Source organism: Sinohyriopsis cumingii, chromosome 4 (assembly GCF_028554795.1).
Source record: "Sinohyriopsis cumingii isolate HCF-2022 chromosome 4, ASM2855479v2, whole genome shotgun sequence".
Lineage (NCBI taxonomy): Eukaryota > Metazoa > Mollusca > Bivalvia > Unionida > Unionidae > Sinohyriopsis > Sinohyriopsis cumingii.
This window is the reverse complement of record NC_142964.1, coordinates 45,800,585-45,826,077: the sequence shown is the minus strand read 5'-3', so window position 1 is coordinate 45,826,077 and position 25,493 is coordinate 45,800,585. Positions and strand designations below refer to the sequence as shown.

The 25,493-nt window shown below is 34.6% G+C and overlaps 1 protein-coding gene across 1 annotated transcript; it reads left to right on the top strand.

Moving 5' to 3' along the window:
• Window positions 1-13,638: 13,638 nt before the first annotated feature.
• Window positions 13,639-18,870, top strand: LOC149801084 (uncharacterized). Its single transcript, XM_089955121.1, has one exon. The coding sequence runs from the start codon at window positions 14,773-14,775 to the stop codon at window positions 15,802-15,804; it is 1,032 nt and encodes a 343-aa protein (XP_089811247.1). The 5' UTR covers window positions 13,639-14,772; the 3' UTR covers window positions 15,805-18,870.
• The last annotated feature ends 6,623 nt before the right edge of the window (window positions 18,871-25,493 follow it).

The window sequence follows — 25,493 nt, the reverse complement described above, 5'->3', positions numbered from 1 at the left end:
CTCGTGCAGTAAAGTCGACCTAATTTCACATTGTAGCCCGATAGCAGAAGTAGCAAGGCAAGGATCTGAAAATGATGATTGGACTTCATGTACAATAGTCACGGTACCTCTTCAAACAAGTCACAGTGGTTAAAGCGAGGAAAACACAATGGTTGAATGGTTGGAGTAGTAGCGGCAAGTCGGGAGAGGAATGGAGGTGTCGAATTCTTCCTACACCACACCCCATATGATGCGACCAGTTGTTTGAACATGGCCGAGTATATGGGTGTTCAAAATGACTTCAAAATCCTTTATTTAAGCATTAAAAGTTTTACTTTTCCGAACAACCGTCAAAAACAGTAATATACTTTTGGACAAGAAATTGGAATAATAAACAAAGTAAGTAAATTATTGAATAGTGCCTTATACCCCATATTGATTTACATATTTTGGTAATATTTTGTACACTTTGTACACTAATTCCAAATATGAATGATTACTACTGAAATATGTGACAAACAAATACTTGACCGAAGGGGACAGCCTGAGTAACGAATTTTAACAAATTAATGCAGAATTTGACAAAGAGTGTAACTCGCAATTTAAATTCGTGATTCGGTTACCTCTTTGCTCCTATGGGAATGCCTTTACCAACTTGTATCAGAATTAATTTCATTAGTACACTGTGCGTATATTTAAATAGTTTTTATGAATGGCCCAAAACATACATATGACGTTAATTCAAACTCTGTCAAACATCAGTTCTGATTTTTCATTCATTGTCACAATCTCGGAGAGCTGAGCAGCGAGCACAGAATAGCACTAGAGATGTAAACCATGATTCTTATCCAAGCGCTGAATGCACTCCAAGGTCTATGCATCAACATTGAAACACAGTGGAATTTACGGGCATGGCAAAAAAGAACAACTCTTATCTTGACAGCGGAGACAGTAGATAAACGACAACAGACGAGGGCTTCAAGGAGAGACAAGGAGGAAGACCGCATGCGCTGATTAAGCAAACGCAAGAAACCAAGCCTACGCCTGGCTCCCGTACCTAACAACCCAGAATGATCGCTGCGATAACATCACTACAAAGCACGGTAAGCGATAATCGACAAAAATGGGTAGTGTACGTAAGACAGGAAAGATATGAGGAGAGAAAGAGGAAACACAACAGGCAAAGAAACAACAGGCGGAAGTGAGTACGCAGCTCCTACCCCATGCCAAATCAGCACGGAAGCTGCCTATTGTCGAGGTCGAAAATAAAAAGTCTGAAGAAAATTTATGTCAATAGACCCTGCAGTACGTTACGAGCAAGCGAAAGAGAGTGGAATTGCGGACTTGCACCTTAACCGTAAGACAACATATTGAAGACGATCTGCTGGTTATAGGTGCTACCAGAGGGTTAAAAAACTAACCCACCAAAGCCCGTTGGAGAAAGTCAGCTATTTAATATATATCTTAAACGTACAAAATACGGTGAATGTCCGTTCGCGCTGGCATCGTTCATCTGCAATTGGCTAATAGAACACCACGACATGCAGCAGACCGATTTTACCTTCCACAGCTCAAAGCCAAATTCATTGTAGCTGATCTTATTAAACCGATGGGCCCATGTAACCGCACTAGAAGCACGTTCAAGCCAAGATACCATCTCGAAAAATTCTTTATGACTCATTTAAGCGTTAAGAAAATCAAACTGCCTCGGAATTTCCATTTTGGTCCGAAAACCTATTACGATGACAACTTTGATCCATTCGTCTCGCCGTATAAAAAACTATTATTTAGTCTCGCGTGAACATGATTAAGGACACCAGCAAATGTAACGGCTGATTCTTGCCCGATCAAGGGTAACATTTTCGAAAATATTAAGTACACTTTGTACGCTAGGTTTAAAAAAAAAAAAGATCAATTAGGTAACTTGCACTAGCTACAACGATTATAATTTAAAATAAAATGTCACTAACACATAATTGGCACATACTTGAACAATAATGCTTTGCGAGGTTTTATGAGAAACAGTATTTTTTTTGTTCATTATTACTTGCAGTTTTCGGTGATATATGTTTATGACAAATAAAACCACCGAATACTTTTTGTTGCTGCATATACATGAAATCTGAGCATATCCCTATTGTCAATTTCCAGTGTAGATTTCGGCTACAGCACAAATTTCACAGGTTGTTTAGAATGGCCAATCGAAAGCCAAGAAACAACTCCGACCCGAGAGTAAGGGTGCTAAATGATGACGCATTGTTGGAACTGAACGTACCATTCATCTACTTTTATTTCTCGCTGTTTCTCATTTAGAAATATTATGAAAACAATAGTACAATTTACGTTTGCGAACGCCACCATGGCGGTTTTACATATTTTCCGTTTTTCCTGTTTGCGTTATTCATCACAAACCCTATTTACAGCCGATTCTTTGTCTCAGCACACCACTCCGGTGGCCTAGTGGTTAGAGCGTCCGCATCGGATGCAGGAGGTTGTGGGTTCGATCCACGGCCGAGTTATACCAAAGACTTACAAAAATGGTACTAACAGTTACCTCGCTTAGCGCTCAGCATCAAGAGGTTAGTGTTAGGACTGGTCGGCCTCGTGTCAGGATAATGTGACTGGGTTGGACATCATGCTACATGTCTGCAGCATGATGCCCCAGTGCTACACATCATTGTAAACTGCCACACTGCAGACATCGTAGCGATATGGCTGAAAAAATGTTAAAGCTACATTAAAAATCTAAAGTACACACACACACACACACACACACACACACACACACACACACATCGTCTCAGCACAAGTGTTATATTTAATATTGTATATTTGATATTATATATTTAATATTGCATATTTAATATTGAATATTTAATAGTGTGTATGTTTTATTTTTTGTATATTAAATAAATTATTTGTGATATTATATATTTAATATTGTATATTTAATATTGTATTTATTGTATGTAATGATTCTACTCAGTGTTATTTACGTGGCTTGGCAGAATTACTCCTATCGGATCGTCAGAAAAGGGAAGAAGAAATTTCATCGGAATCAGAGATAAAGAACTTTCGGGGCCTCGCAGGGAGTTTTCCTTTCGGAATATAAAACTGATATACTTAGACGATCACCTTCAAACTGAATAATTACACTGGACTATCCTTAGAAATAATATGTAAATTTGCAGCTATATAATTAATAATTTCGTCCATGCGGTGAAAATAAATAAAGGCACTAGAAACGGTTCAACATGACAATACCCCTAACAATGGGAAGGATGTGGGTATCACTAACAATTCTATTTTGTTTATAGAACCTCATGGATTGATACCAATCAATTTGGCGTTCTCATTTAAGTAAACATATCAAAAGGCCGATATCAAATGTTGACTGAATCTTCAATAGTACCTTAATATACGTCACGTATTCAGGTTAGTGTGTAAACACTGTACTAATTATATCTAAACTAACTTGATCTCGTTAGTATCTATTGGAGAAACTGTTTGAATAAGAATGTAATGGTGGAAGAGGGGAAATTTATGAATTTAGATACTTTTTTTAAACCGCATCTGTTCATCAGAACTGGCCCCGTCGTTTTCGAACCCTTGCAAAATAAGAGATAACTCGAGCATAAATGTGTCATTGAAAATTTATAGGAGAAATCAACGTTAAAACCATCTCGAAAGTTCCGTGATTCTAACCTAGTTATAATTTTTGAAGTGAACAAACTAAATACGGACTTGGAGATGTCAACCAACCTGCCCTCTCTCTCTCTCTCTCTCTCTCTCTCTCTGAGAAGATTAAAAGGTGGATATCACCGGAAAGAAAGAAAAAAAAAACATTGATATGCAAATATTTTTATTTTTCAGAATATGTTAACGACAAAAACAAAGCACAGACGACGTTGTTATTATTATTATTGTTATTTTGTTGTTTTTTTTTTGTTTGCACTCTATATTAATCAGAACATGCCAGTCGTTAGATGGATCGGTTTAGTTACTTACTAGACAACTATAAACGGTATATCAGCTTGACAGCGAAATGAGTTAGCCAGGATATACATCCATCCAACAACTTGGTTCCTGCTTTTTTATTCAGGGTAAGATTTTTTCTATACATCTGTATACTTTTAACTGAATCATGAACAGTTTCGTATTTTCTCTTGCCTTTTTGTTTATTTTCATTTAGTGTACGTAATTCCTCTTATATTTATCTATATTTATTTATTCATATATTTCTTATTTCCTTTTGTGTGAATTCTCTTTCTCATATTTTTAGTGTACTTTTTAAAAAAAATATTATTTACACGATATATATTTTATCGTCTACACTTGCATGTAAACATTTAATCATCAATGATTTTCCATGTAAAATAGTAAGCCCTGTAATACCCACCATCCTTTTTATGTATGTATGCGTATTGTTTACATCGGTAGTAAGCATTATCACTTTATCCATATTGTCTATTTTCTTACGTCTTTCTCAACTATTTTAGTTATCAATTTTCATTATAGACTGAATTACTAGTTTGGTTTGGATTGGGTTGGTGGGGGGGGGGGGTTGCTGGTCTATACACGATTTTCGCACATAATAGTCAATACATAGTGGCCAGTATATTGATGGAGGCAGTGCCCGAGGAAAAACAGTGACCGACGGGAAGGTACTCGCCTACCTAGCGTTTTCCGAGCCGAGACTAGAACCATAGGTAAGATATCAGTGATCTGTGAATATGTACACAGTTTACCCTGTTTTGAATTAAATTTTTTACAGTGGCCGAAATATCTGAAAAAGAGAACCAGTGTTTATCAGTCAGTAAGAAAGCAATAGAAGAAATGTTAGATGGATATATTACTTGATTAGCTTTATATTTTAAGGCATTGTGTAACATATATCGAGGGGAAACCCTCCTTATAAAATTATGTAGTAGCTGAAAAAAAGTGATCTAAAAGATATATTCGTCTAACTACACAAGTTATGTAAAAAAATATATATAATTTAAAAAAGTTTATTCTCTTTTCATGTGCCTTCTCTTGTTTGACTTATTTTTTAACCAATATACGTCAAAAATCATTCAAAAGCGTGTTGACCTCTATGCAAGCTGAACACAAATTAGCTTTGTTTGATATATATATATATATATATATATATATATATATATATATATATATATATATATATATATATATATATATATTCGTTCTTTTTTCTCAGTCAAATGGTTGAAGCAACATAAAGACCCATTAATTTTGTCACCAACGTTCACACCATCGAATCATCTGAAGCATGCCTTTCTATATTGTGAAATGTTTATAAGGGTCCAAAACTGCTTGGCGCTAAACAACTTGAAATCGAATACTTTGCCTTTCAGAGTGGGAAAGTTGCATTCACGCGTTTACTAATTGATACGAACATGCTACAGGTACCTTGGTCTTTATATATATATATATATATATATATATATATATATATATATATATATATATATATATATATATATATATATATATATATATATATATATATTGTTGACATTCAATGTATTTACTTTACTCTAACCAACACATTATTTTGACTCCTTATGTGCATGTCAGCCAATGGTTTTCTGCATCTATTACGTTTCTAATTTTCTAATTGATGTTTTGATTAAAAATATTTTTGGGACCATAACTTCCTCTTTATTTCATTTACAATTTGTTTATTTAATATATATATATATATATATATATATATATATATATATATATATATATATATATATATATATATATATTGACAAAGAACAGTGCATGACTAGAATCTAGCTAGCCTAAGCAGTTCGGTTTCTACTCTTACTGAGTTTTTTTTCAAAGGCAAATACAAAACATAGACAAGACAAACAAATAAAACAGACAAACCGTTGTCTTTGTAAAACTTTACATGACTATGGCTTGTTGAGGATGCTGAAAGATATTTTATATTGACCTAGAAATATATGAGCCATATCGTCATCTGTTATTTTCCCATAAAGGTATTAGCATACGAAGGGCCATTTTTGTACCCACTGCAGAAACTGAAAAGCTACACAAAAGGATCAACCTTCATAGGTCGGATTGGATGACAAAGAAGCTGTACAGAAGCCCGGTGGCGAAACACTTCTCCCTTGGCCACACTTTCAGTGATATTACACTTATTGCCAATCAATTTGACCTTACGCCAGAAGGTAGATCGCTCCGCCTACCGAACACGTGACTTGACAGCCTCTTAACCTCCGACAAACATTCTGTGAAAATGGCGGGCGTGATAACATTAAAATATATACCAGACGATATTGGTGAGCAATATTTGCCAGATGAAACAACACTGAGACAGAGACAGAAAGCGAGAGCATTTATCCATCGCTTGCACTTCTCTAAGTTACGTCGGCATGCGGAGAACTCGCCCCCATGTATCTGGAGAAGTCGCCCCAATTGGTTGGAGAAGTCATCCCAAAACTTGTCACCCAAATAACCTTTTCATAACAGAATTAAGTCATCTTTTACGTTATTCATATTTATATTTTTATATATACGCGATCACAAAAGAGATATTAACTAAATTAAAGCAATATCATAGTAATATTTATAGGGACGAAATTAAGTCTGTATATAATCTAATGAATGACGACAGTATAGTGATTAAAAAGGACGATAAGTCAAACACTATTATTATTGTGAATCAAGATGATTATGTTAAAGAAGTTGAACGTCAATTAGAAATTAAATAAAAAAATTCAACATGCATTAATGAGATCGCTAAAAATAATAATTCCGTATGTGAGGAATTAGATACTTTCCCTCTTAAAATACGTACACCTCAAAAATAATAATTCCGTATATGATGAAGTTGATATTTTCCCTCTTAACATACGTACACCTCAATTCTACATATTACCCAAAACTCATACAAATCCTGACCATAATTTACCTTTAAATTTTCCAGGACGACCCATTATATCAGGTTGTAATTCATATACTGAAAACCTATCCAAATATTATTGATAGTGTTTTACAACCTTTAATGAAATCACTTCCTTCATACATTAAAGATACAACTACTTTCATTAAAAAGTCGAAGTCTATTCCACATCTATCTGATAATTTAAATCCTGGTATCATTAGATGTAACATCACTATATACCAACATTCCGCATGCAAATGGTATTGAAGCGTGCAAATATTTTCTTGATAATAATCCTAATAATAGCACACTATCTAGCGAAGATATTTGTAAAATAATCTTATCTTGGAAAATCATTATTTTCAATTTAATAATACGGATTACATACAGATAATGGGTATTAATATGGCTCCTATATACTCTTCCCTTTCATGGGTGAATTAGAAAAGGATTTTATTTAAAACGAAAAGTTTAATCCATCTCTTTGGTTCAGATTTTTAGATTACATATTTATGATCTGGAAGCATTCAACTGAAGAAGTGAAAAAAATTATTGATCGCCTAAATCATTTTCACCTGACGATTAAATTTACTTATACTACATCTAGTACACATGCTTCATTTTTAGATGTAAAGGTAATAAAAAATATTGATAACACTATCCCTACAAATATTATTAAAATGCATCTAATGATTTGAAGAGCAGAGCAAAAAGGACAGATAACGCTTATTTTTCGTTAAGTACAGAAGCGGAGTTGATCAAATGGAAAAGTTGAAAAATTGCACATTTTATAAATTTAATAAGTTATTAAGTTGAAGAAAATCAACAATAAATAAAGCCTTAACCATATGGCGACATCTCAGAATTACTATATATGATCCTTGGGGCGACTTCTCCGAACCGTTGCAAAATTTGTAAATATATACAATTGCCGTGTCGATATCGACAGAAGCAGCTTGTCGGAGGAAAATGGCGGACGTAAAGGTGTGTATAATAGCGCTCGCCGATTGGTCAATCGAGCAGAATGATTGACAAGTGGCAATAGGTCAACTGCTCACATCCCCGACTGGATTCCCCAAACCAGGAAAGAAAAGGAATCTTACTGGATACGCCGCAAAAGAACACTGAAACCAACCAGTTTAAACCAAGAAGACTAGAAAAAGACAACCATGCACAAATACAATTATCACTTGCAGCCGACAAATTTTCTTTTAAATAATTCTCTAAATTTGCGTAATAGCCTATGACTTCGATAACAATGAAATATCCGCGATATAATCTGCGCTTACATAAATTTACATAAAATAACAGATGTCATTATGGCTCATTAATTTCTAGGTCAATACAAATATTGTCCAGTATCAGCAACAAGCTGAAATAAACTAGATGACACATAATAGAGTGAAAGGTTGAATTCCTGTAAAAACAGCCATATCAAGTTTCGCAAACATAACCGTTTTTCAGTTTTATTTGTTTGTCTTGTCTATGTGTTGTAATTGCCTTCGAAAAAGGCTCATTAAATAGTCGAAAGCGCTCAGGCTAGCTATATACTAGTTTTGCACTTTTCGTTGTCAGTTTATTGCATTTATCTTAATCAATCTTAATCAATCGCTGATACACATGATTCCTTGCTGGATCCAGTGCGCTTCAAAGGATTGTTATCAGGCATATGATTTGTATTCTTTATATATATATATATATATATATATATATATATATATATATATATATATATATATATATATATATATATATATATATATATATATATATATATATAGTTTTCCTATAGTATGTGCAGTTACATATTTTTGATATTACCACATGTTAAAATATCACTTTATGTGATTCTCATTGGTCCAACTAAGGCCATGAAATTATTGTGCAGTATTCTCTTTACTGAATGGCTGTGATCCTGGGTAAACGTTTTTAACCCCGCCTTCTTGAATGTTTGGTTTTGAATAAACATTTTGGCGGTCATTTTTTAACTTGCGAAAGGAAATTGAAGAAAAATTATCTCCGCTGTCTGAATATGGATATGTTACCCGCTCAGGGGTTTGTTATGTCATGTATAACAATATCATAATAAGAAACATGGCGTAAAACTACAAGACAAGAACAACAATAAGAAGTAAAACTAAGGGTATTGCTTATTTGATAGCGGGGTGGGGAGAAGGAGCGTTATATCTGTAACATAGATATAGAATCCGACTTAAGCGTGGTTTAAATGTTAACTTAAAGAAGTAAATAAACTCACCTCTGTTCACTGAAGAATTTGGACATATATGGGTCTCCTAACTGACAGAACTTTATCCAACCACAGCATCTTTACGCAGTAGATATGGGATGCTAATCTGATTCAAAAAGAAATTTGTTTACGTCTTCTGTATAGTCTCTTGTTCCAGTCAAATACTGTAAATATCTGGTCACAAATGCATTGCAGTAAATGTGGGAATGCATCCAGTAATCCTATTTCACATCAAAATCGCAACAATGTAACTTTTAGTTCTGTAAGTGACATTTTAGCGTAAACATGTCCTCTAGGCCTGATGTTTGCCGTATCAATGTGGCATCACATCGCATTAATCATTCTGTTTTGAAAAATGATTTTGTCGTTATAAAATGTTTTGTTTATTCGGATGGAAGGTTTTTCTTTGATTTATAGTTTGTAAATATGTACAATCTACTTTTACTATTTCAAATTTTGTTTAGGACTATATTTCATGCACAACCAATGAAAGGTGCACCGTCTGTCAGAATGAACGAATTATTCGTTCTTCTTTCTATCTAAATAATTTCCACGGAAATAAAAAAAATATGTGATAAAAAGAATCTGAAATAGTTAATGATTTAATATCAAATTTTTGAAACTCGTTGAATAATGTCCAGCATTTGCAGGTATTCGGATGACAGCAGCAGTAATCTTATCTGCACGTAACAACCCCTATACCGATTGTCGACAGTGCACACTTCCCGAAAATACGATTAAATTTAGTCTCTGGTATAAGCAGTAATACGTAGCAGACACAACCGCATGACGACCCAGCAAACTGACTCCATCTCATACACATTCACTCCGAATTCCTATGACAAAAATCAAAGCATTTATAAGTTAAAGTCCAAAGGCCGACATTTATCATATATTTCCCCACTTTTCCAATCTGACTAAAGTTTAGACGGAAAGAAATGATTTTTTAAAAGAACTATCTGACAAGCCGTTAATGGAAAAGTTGGCAATTACTTGAGAAATTTAAACACCAGTCTAGCTTTACTGACCTCCTAATTCGCCCCACTAATTTAACGCTATTGCTACCAATCAATATCTAGTTAAGTAAAAATATTCAACATTTCCTTATATGGTTAAAAGAAGTGCCCGCATTCGATGACCTACTTCTGGCTACAGCTAAATAAAATGGCGACAGAAACATGGAACACTGACCATATCATAAATATTGTGGCCACCTGATGTTGACAAAGATTGAAACCCTTTCTACCTGACACCAGTCTTGTAAATCAGCCAATCTAGTTCTCATCCACAGGCATTATCTACGATACAAAGTAAATAAAGAAATCTGAACACATTCAAAGATTTACAAGGCACAGAAACTATAGAAAATAAATATGATTTATAAATAATAATAAAAAAACATACAAAATGGATGCACAGAGAGAGAGAGAGAGTCAAACTAATCTTTGATAAAGTACATGTCATAAAGGTCACGTAGGCATTCACTATCGACCATTTCAGTAATTGGTGTAATTTATTACAACTTGATTACACATACATTTAAATGGCGATTGTTAACATTATTACGATTCGCATACGGTCACATTTCTTTGTATTTGTCATTTTGGGATAAGGCACGCCTAAAGGTGTAATCCGTTACAAACCGGATTGAATGATATACACTGTGATGCTATAACGAAATGTGTATGTTTTAAAGAATAATATAGTACTACCCTGTTATTTGTTATGACAGATCCAATTTAGAACTTAGCCTCCGTATTAAAACTCCACAATGATGAATAATTTCATCTCAGTCTTTTTATTTGTTATTTTTTAAAGTGTATATTATTCATAAACCAGGATGAAACTGACTTTGATGAAACAGTATTTAAATTCGAACAGTAATTAATATTTGAGCAAATGTACATACATGATTACATTGACATAAACTTAACAATGTATCAATCAACAACTTCCCTTTCAATTAAAATGTTCACCATTCCTCCAATCTAACTAATGTTTGGAAGGAAGGAAATGATTTGTTTAAAATGCTAGCTGACATAAATCGTACTTTGAATTAATCAAGATGTTAGGCTTAAATTCAAATATTCAGTTTAAAATAAAGAGGTACCATCCAGTAATTCAGTCTCTGAGGCAGATGACAAACCCAGGTAATATAAATAGAGTTGTGAGCTTTTAGGTTTAAACGGTGACGTCATCAAATCGTGTGTTCCAGTTTTCGACTATAATTGATTGACCCAAGGATGTTGCCGATCAACATCGGATTAATTTGTACACGTGAAAAATAACCAGGTTTCTCAGTTCGAGGGAGTCATTACATGGCTCATAATGTGATGAAACGTGGATATTGTGTGATTTTAATTGAACTAAGCGATATTTAGAACCAATATCTTTTCAGATTAAGTAACGGCGGCATTGGGGCTTTAGTGTAGAGAGGTACGCTTTGTCTTTGTATCTGCGATTTCGTTACCGTGTCGTCTTGCGGGCGTGTCTACTATGCAAGAATGTTTATATCAGCAAATATGTTCAATTTTTTTTTACTGCATCAATGGTCTTTTCGTTTTATTTTAATACAAAATATAAAATTATGCAATTTTGGCAAAAGCAGCTCTCCGTTACACGTGGCTTTCGTGCGTGGTCTCAGATGAAGGATCACATCACCTTCAAGCAATTTCTTGAGGTCAATCCACAAGGTTAAATTCAAAGGTATCCATTGAATGTGATCGCACTCAGAATTCCTCGGACAATTACGTCGCAACTGAGTTTCGTGTATTGCCCCGCTGCACACTTGCGTATCACATATAAATCTTATTTGCGATATATGACGGAAGTGCGCAAGGGTAGCACGCCACAGTTAGGTAAATTGGCCAAGGTAAAATGTCATAGAAGACAGACATATATCTATGTGGACAATGGCTTGTAAATATGTTATCGAAATTGGTATGGGTTACTGGGGTTTCCTACAGAACAACTACGAGTATTTGTAGAAAATTTCACAGGAAGCTTTAAAGTATCGCTTCGTTCGTCTAAAGAGTGCATTTGAGATCAAATTATGCCAGATAACTGCTCTATAATGAAATTTACGTATCCCCATGCTAAATGAATGCCATTTGCAAGCTAGTAACTTCAACACCTTTTATAATCCTAACGTGCACTGCTATATACGTGTGTGTGCGAGCGTGTGTGTGTGTGTGTGTGTGTGTGTGTGTGTGTGTGTGTTATACTTGTCAATTTAAGTTTTTGGTGTTTTTGTATAAACAAAACTGTTCCAGGTCACAACCGAAATTAGTCCATAATTCGAATACTTTAAGATACATCTGGAGTTACACCATAACCGTCCTATGAGTTCTGAGTGCTTGCGAGAACGTGGTAAATATTCGACACGAATAAGAGTAGAATTAATGAGGGTAATTTTCAAATATTTCATGTGATGTTTATTAGATATATATTTTAGATCCTGCATTGGCTAGTTGTTTCAATGCCGATAGAAAATATTGATGGAATCTTGAATGAACATTTTACAACAGAAGAAAAAAGCCTCTAATTCATGATAGCATGCATACGAAGTCAAAAGTTTAGCCTCTGAAACGATCGATATTTTAATGTTGGATAGCAGCGCACTGAGATAGATTAAATTCTAATTTCAAATGAAATTCTTTTGTCAAGTCAAACGTTTATGCAGGATATTGACAGGATTTATGCTTGTCTGACGCATGCCACGCGTAACTGCTCATATGAGAGAGTTCCATTGAGCAATGTATAATTTGATTTTGAAGTAAATATAGGTACACAAGGTGTTCGAAATTATTACTTGTCCCGTAACTTGGTTATTACTCCTTCACACTGTTCAAGATTTTTATAATTATTTTCCACTTGTAATTGTATTTTATATAAATGCATTTAATAGTGGGTTTAGGGAGGATTAAGAATATAATCTTGCGTTTGCTTTCCTGGCTGATAAATTGCCACGCGTTGTGCTTTGGCAAGTGGTGGTCGTTTTGCTGTTATTAATTCTTTAAGTCGAGATCACAAATATAATTTACCTAAAATTCAAAATCTTGTCAAATGCAAGCATGATATGATTCAGTCAGCATACACTTATAACGTGTGATTTTGTTTCGTGTTTGCGAATCTCAGTATATCAACCTTATCATTTCAACTATTTAAGTCAGATATAAAGGAAAATTATATAACATACGCTGAATAATTTCTGTACAATTAGTATTACAGTTAGCAACCTTGTGTCAGTTGGGACTGTCAAATAATAGGTATAAATTTCAATATCGATTAAACTACTCTGTTATTATTATTTAAGGCGCCGTACATATATACACGAGGTTCTGAATTATAAGCTCATTATTCCTATAAAAGTATTGAGAGTCCGGTTGACGAGCCGAACAAAGAAATGAATGTCTCTAGATAGTATTTGTATAAACTGTCTCTTTATACAAAGATATATGAAAACTTCGCCATGTGAATGTGATATGAAAACGCTTAGCTAACGACGTTTACTTGCCCATTGCCGTGAATATTACTTTATTATACGGAAACAAATGGTATGGCTTCAGTGCAGTTTATCACACCACCCCTTTTTGACGTGGACAATCGATTCAGCGAAATCAGCACGGAAAGTCAGGTAACAAACGATAGCAGACGAAAGCGAATGGAGGGAAAATATTGACAAGATAAACTGTATTTTGATTCATCGATGATCTGGGTATTAAAAACATTTCCTCAACCCAGTTACTAATGAGTGCTTCAAATACGCTAACGACATTTGTGTACCCATTATTTGAAGAGTTTCTTATCAACAGACGACGACGATTTCAAATACAAAGGACAGAATGCATGCGGGAAAGCAGTCATGATTTAAGATATCCGATCGTAAAGATACAGAATCGAAACGACTTATATGTCGCAAGGAGTAATTTATTTCATATAAAAAGGAAACCTTCAAACATTACATGTGGATATTATTTCGACTTGCACTGAAACGCAGTGTTCGATTCAGTGATATCGAAACTTGATGCAATCTCGAATCTAATACTCTTTGTCTTGTGTCAGTTTGGTTATAATAGTAAGACTTCCAAACTTACGACGACAGCATATTCAACATTGCTGTAGAATTTATCAACCTCCTGATGGTGACAGTTGTATGTTTCATATGGACAGTATACATAATTATTGTGAATGTATATGAAACTCCTCGTTCACCTTATAAAACATAGTAAGTATGGATAACATTCAATGATTGATGAGCTACAATCGATTCAAGTTTGAATATTCAAATATAATCCAGGATGTATCTTTATTATTCTTTTTCTGGGTATTCATTTTTGCAGAGGAATTTCTAATAACGGACACCAATAATGTTCGATTCTATATGAAGATTCATAAAACGCGTCAGACGATACAATAACTTTAACGTGGTTATTTCGTCTTATGTTTATATATGTTGTTGTGCCTGGCGTGCTTCTGCTAAAACGTTTAGGAAATGATCATATACTCATTGATGTTGGTCTCGGAATAATGTTTTTTTCTTGACAGTAAGTGCGTGACTCGTACAAAAGGTAGAAACGTTCAATTCAAATTGTAATATGGTGTTGTCTGAAATTCAATAATTTCAATGGCAGATGACAGAGGAAATGTTTCCTCACAGAAACGGAAAAGCTCAAAGTTTTATATGGATATTTCGAAAAGAAAACTACCCCCGCCTAGTGTTTACTGGAGTGACAATGAAAAGGATGCATATCGCAGAAACCGCGTCGTCTTGACTCGTTTCCATATGATAATGGATGACATATCTATACAGGAGAGCACCATGCAAAAGACCTTCAGATACGAAACTCATAAATTTCGACAGAAGAATTCAAAATATTTTCAAACCTCTTCCAGGCCAACTGGAGCAGACACTCCGATAGCTATTATCACGGTCCCTCCTCCTAGGTCTATGACCCCTAAAACCCAGAAAGAGGATGAATCGAACGTTTGTGGAACAGAGTCAAATTCCGGTTCGGAAAGCGAATCGGAGTCTGGTATTAATACACCAAGAAGAAAAGGAATTATTACCCGTGCTAAGAAACCTAGTGTAAAATTTTCTGTGTTCAATGACGTCATTGAAACAAACAACAAATATTCTATCAAAAAGGATGATAATGTTAGCGCATGCTCTAGCAGAGGTAATTCAGCAAAAATTGACGATTTCCGATTTAGAAGTTTGTCGGCTGTTCCTTATAAGGAAATACCGGAACTTCCTAACACACATCTTACAAGATACCAGAGTGCTCTGCCATTATTGAGGACTGATATGACTGGAAGCAAAAATTCTTCACCCAGAGATTTACAGATTACAAGTGTTGACGAAAATGCTACTAATGGTGAATCTAACGATAAACTTGTCATCTTTCGACCACGGCTTTCAGACATATTTTTCGACAAATCGAAGGCCGCATACCAGCTTCGTCAGGAACTTCGACGACGAGCAAGACTCAGAAAACAAGGTATTACAACGAAAGTATTGACAATTCGAGACGTCCTCAGCTTGGAAAGAGAAAAATATCAAAAGAGTCATGAAAAGGTTACTCAGTACATACAACGATTAGATAAGGAAAATGCTGACGAATTAAAGCTACGATGGACAACGGAAGAGACTGGTTAATGTACTCATTAAGTTATCTTCAGACCTTTTGGTAATCTATCGGCATTAAAGGCTCAGTCCACTTAATGCTTTGAAGACAAAATATAGTCCTCGTGAGGTAACATAAATTAAAACATAAACAATATTCATAGGAAAAGGGATTGGCTGTTGAACAAGTCTGTAAATTGAGTTAGTTAGTGTTTGTTGTTTTGTTTTCAAGCAATGTTTTTCTTTTTTTGCATTCAATAGTATCAGCTAATTTTGCTGCCACCCCCCACCCCCATTTTTGTTACACTGTTGTTCGTAATTATACTTAGTTTAAATCAGATCTTGCAATAATGAAGAAAATAAAACGCACACTTTGTAGTATCGTAGCATAAAATATTGCACAACCATTTGAAGACAGAATGTTTATGTTTTTATGTTTTCAAGGAAAAAAACACTTATTTTCCTTGAGCCTGAAAACCGTCTTCTAAAATACAAACTGTAATCACAATAATACAATTCTGATTTCTACATACATTCCTACGAAAGACATTATCTCCGTCATTTTATAAGAAAGTGAAGAGCTCGACTAGGTGCGCCATCTGTAAAAAAAAAATCTATATTGAAACATTGGGGATACGGGGTTGTTTGTTTATAAGGACTACAACTTACAACCCGGTTATCCAAGTCATGAAAATGTTAAATAGGAATGACGCATTATATAGTGTTTGAAAATTCGCTGATCTACATGATATAAATAATAATGCACCGTAGTTTTATTTCACTGGTCACACTTTTGTATGTTTTATCTTTGAGTATCGCAATGGTTGTTAAGATTGAACCTTATTGTTACGCTATTGTTGCGTTATTGCTGTGTTTGATTCCTTGTTACCTGCACGAATGTTTCCATACTTTAATACCACTTTAGTAATCTGATTGAAAATAAAATAGAAATGTTTGATTCCCCGAAAACTGGGTAAAATTAATAATTTAAACATCTTAATTCAGGTGTCTGATATTCAATGGTTTCCATTCCCCAGGTCGTGACCCAAGTCATGGTCGCAAGGACGTTCTGGAGGGTTTTGGAGGGCGTCAGGATTTAAATTTTTTGAGGGTGAAAAAACTTATGAAAATGAAAATCGGGTTCGTGCGGCTCAGAAGAAAAAAAAATTAGGGTCGGGACCAAAAATGGTTGGGAACAACTGTCTTAATTGATCTAGTTATTATTAGAATTATTTGATTTCCCTTTATTTTAAACATTTACAGTTTATACGTTAATCACCAATACTTTATTCAAAGAATAAGTATATATGAGAAATATGGATGTGTAAATAGCACAAAAGCACAATCCTGATTTGAGATTTGCTCTTTACTTCTTGACTATAAGGGTGTAACCTGAAATCATGTTTAATGCAATCACATTAAACATGATCTCAGGCTGATACCTGCTTTACCAGAATTAGTTTGGATTTCCAATTAAACATAAAAGAATATGGATCAAATGAGACAAATTTACAATCCGAAATGTTATTCCACGAGTGTCTCTAATCATACTTACGTGCAACCAATACGTCTGTAACTGATGGTTCAAGGTTTGTAGTTGCTGTTCTGGAAACGTTTAATCATAGTTAAAAATGTATTAGTCTTACTCTTATAACATTAAACTTCATGTATATTGGACAAATCATCAACTATAATATTTCTTTTCGTACAACAAAAAGTATTTAATCAGTACGTATAAGTGGAATTTAAACCTGCTTACGACCCATAACCGCAAATCTCAAATTACACGAACTGGCCTGAATTAAATTTACAGAAATTAAGTTTGAACTAAAACAACCCCGAAGTCTAAAATCCAGTGCTCCTGCTTTCGAGACAGGAAGAGGTCGCTGTCGTACCTGACACACCGTATATGAATGATACATAATTAACTAAAGTTTGATAATACTCCAGACAAGGATGCATGTCAAGCAATGACATTTTCCCTTGCCTGGAAAATGAACTTGGTTACGGTTCTCAGCACATCGTCTTGATATGGCATATGCTAGGTAAAGTTTTATTAAAATATTATACATTATTCAAAAGTTATGGTCTGGATAAAGATGAAGTTCAGTTACTGTGTTCTTGATGTCGAGGTTCGTGGCGGTGTGAACACGTTTTATGTACATGATATATAGGCGGCTAAAACTTTATTAACATATCGTATTTGGTTCAAGAATGATGGAAAATGATACAGATCACATAAATGTTATACTCCGGACAATCATTGTACAAGTTACAGAATTACAGTTTTCATTGTCGTAGACTTGATCTTAGAATTATGGCTGGTGGCATGCGAAACAGCGCTATTTTGCCTGATGTGTCACTTAAACATCTTAAGCGGTTCAAACGTTATACTTTGAACGGGGTAGAAGTCACAACAGTACACATTTTCCTTGTCCTGACCTTGACCTTTGTAAAAAATATCGGCTGGACGAGTACATGGTAACGAACCGGCTGACAGACGACCTTCAGACATATTACATATTAAGCCCGACTTAAGTCGGGTATAAAAAAATGAAAAGTTTGGAAGATTGAGCTGCTTGGTGTTCGGTGGAAAAAAAAGTATATTTTCTTCAAGAAACGATAGCGTTAATTTACTATATATACATATAGTGAATCAAGCATTTTCATAACATTTTCCCAGCGGTCCACGTGGGCTAAATATTCTCAAATAACTGACCATTAGACATATAGACGAAGAAATAACTAGCTATGGTAAATATAAATAAGATCTTCCTTTTTTTAAATGTATGTTTTCGCATTTCTTTTCTTGTGCAGTCCGATGCCCGTTGTATTAGCCCAAATCCGGTTATATTTGTCCGAGACTATGGTGAGAACCGTACGAACAGATCTAGCCAATCGAACTGGATGAGGACCTCTAACATGGCACAATAAAAACATCCATTTCTAGTTAATTTTTGCAATAATAAATTTTGTATAGTTTGATGATACAATATCGAACATCAATAAAATAACATCATAACAATTCATAATAAGTACTGTATGGCACTATAAATTTGTACAACTGATATGAAATAAATAAAGTATTAATGAACCGAGCCCTTTGTCGTGACTTATAGTATGTATATAATAGTTTCATCACTCAGACTTGATTTCACTGAATTTTCCAGACTTTCCCTTAAAATGTACATTTGACATTGTCTTCTTTATTATACCTCTGACAATACAGGGGCAATTATAGTGGACAGGATAAAAGACCATTTGGATAAAGGTTATAATAGACCAAATTCCTCATTAGAGATAAATTAGACACGTTTCTGGTAAATTGAATTTAAGATACTTTTAACTGTATTTTAATTACAGCTGCTCTCCGAGTGTTAACTAAAAATATATTGCTGCTAACCGAACAAGTAAAAAGATCATTTCAAATCTCATTTGAGGAAGAAAATTTGAAATGTTTAGTAAAAACACGGGCCTTAAAGGTATCAAACGCTGCCCGATGATAGATTTGTGTTACGAAATAGGTCAAAATCAGACTCGTTACATCATCTTTACTCCATAACATTCGTCTCCATACTTAAGGCATAATTACTATATGCTCATTTTTTTTCTCCGTTAACTTTACATTGTCAGCATCGTTCAGTATTTTACGATATTGCACACTTTCATATTGCACTCACGTGCAGGATACGTGTGCCCAATAGTGTCTTAGGAACTACTTTGTAAACAAATCATGTACACTCGTGTAGCAGACGCTTTAAGTTTTGGTTGATTAAATTTGTTACTGAATGAACTAAAGCAGATGTTGCGTGGAATGCCACATACCAGCTGCTTTGCTACAATCCGCATTACTATTATTGATACAATGTTTCGGACTTTGGTGATAGACGGCAGATTTTATACAATTGGTGGGTACCTACAAATAATATGCAAGTTATAAGACATAAACTGTCTCCTTTAGCTGGTAATAAGAATGGCAAAAATACACTTACAGTTTTACATCCTGAATTTCCTCAAAATGTACATTTTTAGTTCTGTAAATCCGAATTACATGAGCCATGTCATGGGTTCTCAAGCTTGATTACGCATTTCGAAATTGTGCTGTAATTTCGACTATATTCCAAGTGCAATTACATCCTCCTCACTACACTCAAAATGAAATAAACGTTATGTTTCATAGCGCCTTTCTATATTTAAAAATTGAATGACTTCATATTTTTCCCACATTATGATTTCAAACATTCAATGGCAGAATAGAAACACACTTGCAGATGTCAACACGCTGCTCCGTCGCCGCTGAAATCATATGTACTTAATGTAGAATTGGCACATAAATCCAGTCCATAATCACGAAATGTCGTAGAAACGACAAAAATACCAAAATCTATTCATTCCAGATCAAATGGAAAAGTTGTTGCAATGGACATTCATTCACAATATGACTCCAAATTTCAATTTTAAGTAGACCAAAACGACATTTTCTTTCGAAAGTTATGTCTAGCGCGTTCAAATTTATGTGAGCGAAGTTAAATGTGCATTAATAATGTTGTTGTTGTATAATGATGAATCTGCGCTTGTGTATTTAGTTTGGAATACCACAAACATTCAGTTACTTTGTTTCTTGTAGTGTATTTTTGTTTATATAATTAAGCCTTAGGTAGAATAAGAAAATGAGCATATAATAAAAAGGTTACTGCATTTGTATGTGAAAATATGAACTCGTTTTGTCGGATGGATACACTGCACTCTCAAGGTCATGCAGTATTTCCATCCGAAAAACTCGTTCATATTTTCACATCCAAATGCCACTCTCTATCATTCACTGACGAAAAGAGCGGCTAGATCAGACTCGCGACGTCATCTTTACTCTATACCATTCGTTGCCATACTAAAAAGATCATTATGTCATTCCAATTTCTAGCATTCATTGACGAAAATAGCGGCTAGAAAATATTGAGCGAAGTTAATGATCTTGAGTCTAGTTCGTCTTCAGCTGGGTGTTCTGAAAGCCCATGCTGTAAATCAATCCAGCCGCAAACATCACTAAAACAGTAACGCGTGTGCTCCCAATAAAGTTACACTAGAATTAGTAGCGCATATAGTCACCTAACGTTACAGTTAATGTAACACATTTTGACTCTGATTTAAATATTTACTGGTAACAATGGCCAATCTTCAAATAATGTATACAATGTAAAGGAGCTGTAATGCTTGTCTTCAGTGATGCAGTTCTATTCGAAAATCTATCAACTTCTGCAAGGAAACATTCCTCAGTTTTTTATGTACATGCGTACGTAGGCACCTATGCACTTATACATGCAAGTATGTATGTATGTATGTATGTATGAGTCATTAATTACTGTGATTAGTAAGAATATATTATTGTATTATTCAAAATGCTTGTAATGTAATTCTTATTCCATGTACACCGTACTGAGGAGAGGCATTGCAGCTATGTACTGTTTATGTGCACGCCAATTACATCATTGTCAAAAGTCTTTTATTTCTTGTAGTTTACTTGTCGTAAGGTTTATTGACAATGGGATTTACAATACAAGCTATCAAATAAGAACGAGTGTATATATCCTTTAGACTCGAGAGCTTTATTGCACCGAAAATCTCCGGAATGTAAACATATACGTTTGCGGGAGTTTATTTATTCTGCACTTAAAAACAACTTTGTCTTTAACACATAATATTGACTGATATGTATACACAGGTTTGTCTCTCATAAACACATAAATTGTGTGTGTGTGTGTGTGTGTGTGTGTGTGTGTGTGTGTGTGTGTGTGTGTTGCATCCTAATTTGTATCTTTAATGGTCTAGTGGCAAACTAACAATATTCTTTTAGACAAGCCAATATATTTTCAAATATAAAATCATCCTATTTTAAAACAAAAGGTTTTGTACAAACACTACATGGAGGCTTTTAATAAATGCAGTAAACAGTTTGTATTGTGTTCTACTATCGACCCAGTGTGACCTTATATGTTATCTGCGATTGTCTTGGCAAAAGATGACGTGATCGTCGTGTACATTAAGTTTAACTATATTTATTTTATGCTAGGCCTTGAATTACTGTATTTTCCAAGTTTAATAAAAGTGATAATTCACTGGAGTGAATTATGAGAAAAATTTTTACTGCCGCAACGATAACAAGAAAAGCGTGAAATTCGAAGTTATACTTGGATACTTCAGTGGCCGTGTCATAGAATAACTTCCTCGTGTTAAAGTAGATTCCACTTTAAATCCAGCAAGGCGCGAATACTTTTTTCTTCTTAGTGTGCTATTTCATTTTCAATTGGGAAAGATAATGATGCTACTGTTTACATTTTCTGTGTGAATTATCACAAAACACAACAGAACATAAACGGTAAACTGCGTTCATCGAGCGCTATTCAGTAACAAATCTGCCACTTCAATCTGCTATACAGACATCACACAGTACATATTGCTAGCCAATGCGTTTGTGCATTAACTAAAATCGAAATTTGCTTGCCTTCATCTCGTAAAAATAAAGTTTTTCACCACTTCATGCAATGCATCCGGTATTCAGTTTTCGCAAGCAAATAAACTCTACGTACTTGAGCGTAAAGAGGCTTTTTATTTGTTTATTTTTTTAAATATTATTTTTCTTAAATCTGCATGCTCTGCTGAATCAGAAGAATTGGGAAGTAACCAATTTATATCAAAGAAAATTACCTGGATGAAGATCCATTCAAGAAGATGAAACAGCTATCTCACCTTAGAAGTTTTTCAAATTTATACCGTTTTGTTTTTATGTATACCTGATTAACTAATGTTAGAAAGTTTGCTTTAGTTTCAGCTAATTCAACATGTGATATCCTAGGGGCAAAGTAACGTTATTTATTCGACTTTCAGGAAGTGGCAATAATCTTCATAAATTCATATGTATAATTAGACTCATAGTTTTGTTCAGGCAAGTTGTTGAATTTCCATTTCACTTTCGATCACGACTATAAGAAATATAAACTATAAATACTCGTTAACGATACGTAATTGTCCCCCTGTTAGGTGTGAGTGCCGATAGTCGAGTGGGTCACAAATGGTTGGTCTATGATAAACATGAACCTGAAACCGATGGTCGTGATTGGAACCCACGCGTTGGTGTCAAGATCGTTTTCGTGCCTAGTGTAATATATGAGTTTTAAGAATCATAGAAGTGTATGAATGGCCGTAGGTAGAAACTACTCTATACAGTAAAAGGGTACATATACTGAGAACCATAAATACGGCCTAAGTAAAATATTATTACTGGTTATTGTCATCCTTCACCGAAAACTACACATTTGGATTAACTTAATAATAATAATAATAATAATAATAATAATAATAAGGATATCATTAGCGCGTGTTTACCTTTGTTTGCATGTGTATGCATTCATGAGCGCGTGTGTGTTTCTTTTTTAGCAAATCGTTTTTGATCGGCGAGTCTGATCCGACTGTCATCGAGTGATATTGTATATGTACCGATGCAAAAGTGAAACTTAGGGTTTGTAGCAAGTGGGGCGGGGAAATGGAACCTCCTATAACTTGACTAATTACGTCTTCTGACTGCCTTTTTGTGACTTTCTTGTTACCAGCATCTGCATTTTTATATTTCCAAATAAAATCATTAAAAATTAAGTCAGATTCCATCTTTTGACTTATCTAGTTCCGCTGATAGCATTGCTCGCGGTCTTTTCCTTTTCTGAATCTCACAAGCCTCAAATGTTTTATCTTTCTTGAACTCGCGAATTAAAACTTCGAAAGAGTGACGGGAAATAGCTGTCGCTTTAGTACACACTGCGGTGCAGTGAAAGAAAACTGAATTTTCTAAGACGTTCGAGTATGTTTTTTTATTTCATTGCGTCAAATAGACTTTAAGCTGTAAGTTGACTAGTGACAGTCGTGAGTCAAATGGACTTTAAGCTGTAAGTTGACTAGTGACAGTCATGAGTCAAATAGACTTTAAGCTGTAAGTTGACAAGTGACAGTCATGAGTCAAATAGACTTTAAGCTGTAAGTTGACTAGTGACAGTTGTGAGTCAAATGGACTTTAATCTGTAAGTTGACTAGTGACAGTCATGAGTCAAATAGACTTTATGCTGTAAGTTGACTAGTGACAGTCGTGTTCAGCGGAGGAAAAATGTGAGTGAAAACATTCTGTTTTACACATTCCGTCTGTAAGCAGAGACGATGACTATAGTGGATAACTTGGTCAGTCGCCATATGTACTTGGCGATATCCCCGTTTAGAAATCTGCTTATGATAGTGTTTCGTGCTGTTAAAGAAATACATTAAACGTTAGATTTGGGATTTTCCTCTGTACAGTGTTATTCTACACTTCTTTTGTCACCAACATCGCCATTGTTAACAAAATTGAAACGGAGGACTCGAAATTGTTTGTGCTATAACTGGTATTGTCCACATTACTTGCACAAGTTACCTCTAGCAACGTCTGTCTTAAAGATGAGATGTCTATATTCGTACATATGCACGTATGTACAAATGAAGTCATTCCAGCCATCAGTCCTTTGTTTGTTTGGTATTAGAACAAAATGGTAGCCGACAAAAATGTCAAGGACAAAATGTTATGAGGAAACATGTTACCGGACAAAATGGTATGGACAAAATGGTGTGGAGATTATGGACTAATACAAATTGTATTGACCAAAATAAATTGTAAAGTTGTTGATTTTAAAATAAATCTGTTTTAAAATGAATCTGCAGAGAGTCCAGACAGATTAATAGAAACAAAAATTTCAGAAAGTGGTATAAAATTATAGTCACTAGTTTTAAAGTCTATATATATATATATATATATATATATATATATATATATATATATATATATATATATATATATATATATATATATATAGCATTAACAGTAGCTAATGAACAATGTGTTACAAGCTAGCATACAACATTAGTATTGAGAATACGCGCAATGTCTCCAAAGTTAGCAAATGGAACTAGATTGTTGTAGTCGGACACCATAGTGTGCAGTACTTCCTTGATGAAGATGCAAGTTTTCTTCTAACTTCCAGCCCTTACTCCCAGTGCCAATTGACGGCGAAGAAATTGGATGCTGTGTTTCTCATATGTAGTTTGTGCTCGAGTTTTGTTGTAGTTGAATGGTCGTGATGTAGTTTGTGTTTGAATTTTCTTGTCGTCGAATGGGCAAAACCAACGAAGTTATTGAAGGCATTGTGCGTTGTTGCTGCGCGGCAAGTTGTCGAGGACTCGGAGATATTGGTTTCAGAATTGGATTGAAAATCTCGGAGGTTTTCTTCTTCTTCATGACCTGCCAAAGAAATTATCTTCTATGTTTTCACGGATAACATTAATGTTATCTCCTATCAGACTTTCAAATACCCGAATGACATCAGCAGGTGGCAATGTCGTTAGGTATGATGTGCAAAGTCAGGCTCATCTATTTAATATCCTGATGAACCTTTTGAATGCAATTGTCGCCAAATGCACCGACCGATGTCAAACATAAAACTGGTGATTGGTGCCGTTGGGAAGCTCGGATTGCACTTAGTTCAAAATCTACCATAAGAGAAACTTGAATCAGATTTGCTTTCAAGGCAAGAATATATTGGTGGAACCAATGATATATTGTTTCAGTTCTTGCACTTAGTAGTTGATAAAAACACGTATAGTACAGAGTTTATCGTACCCACTTGGACTCACTGTCAATGTTCCTTCTGCAA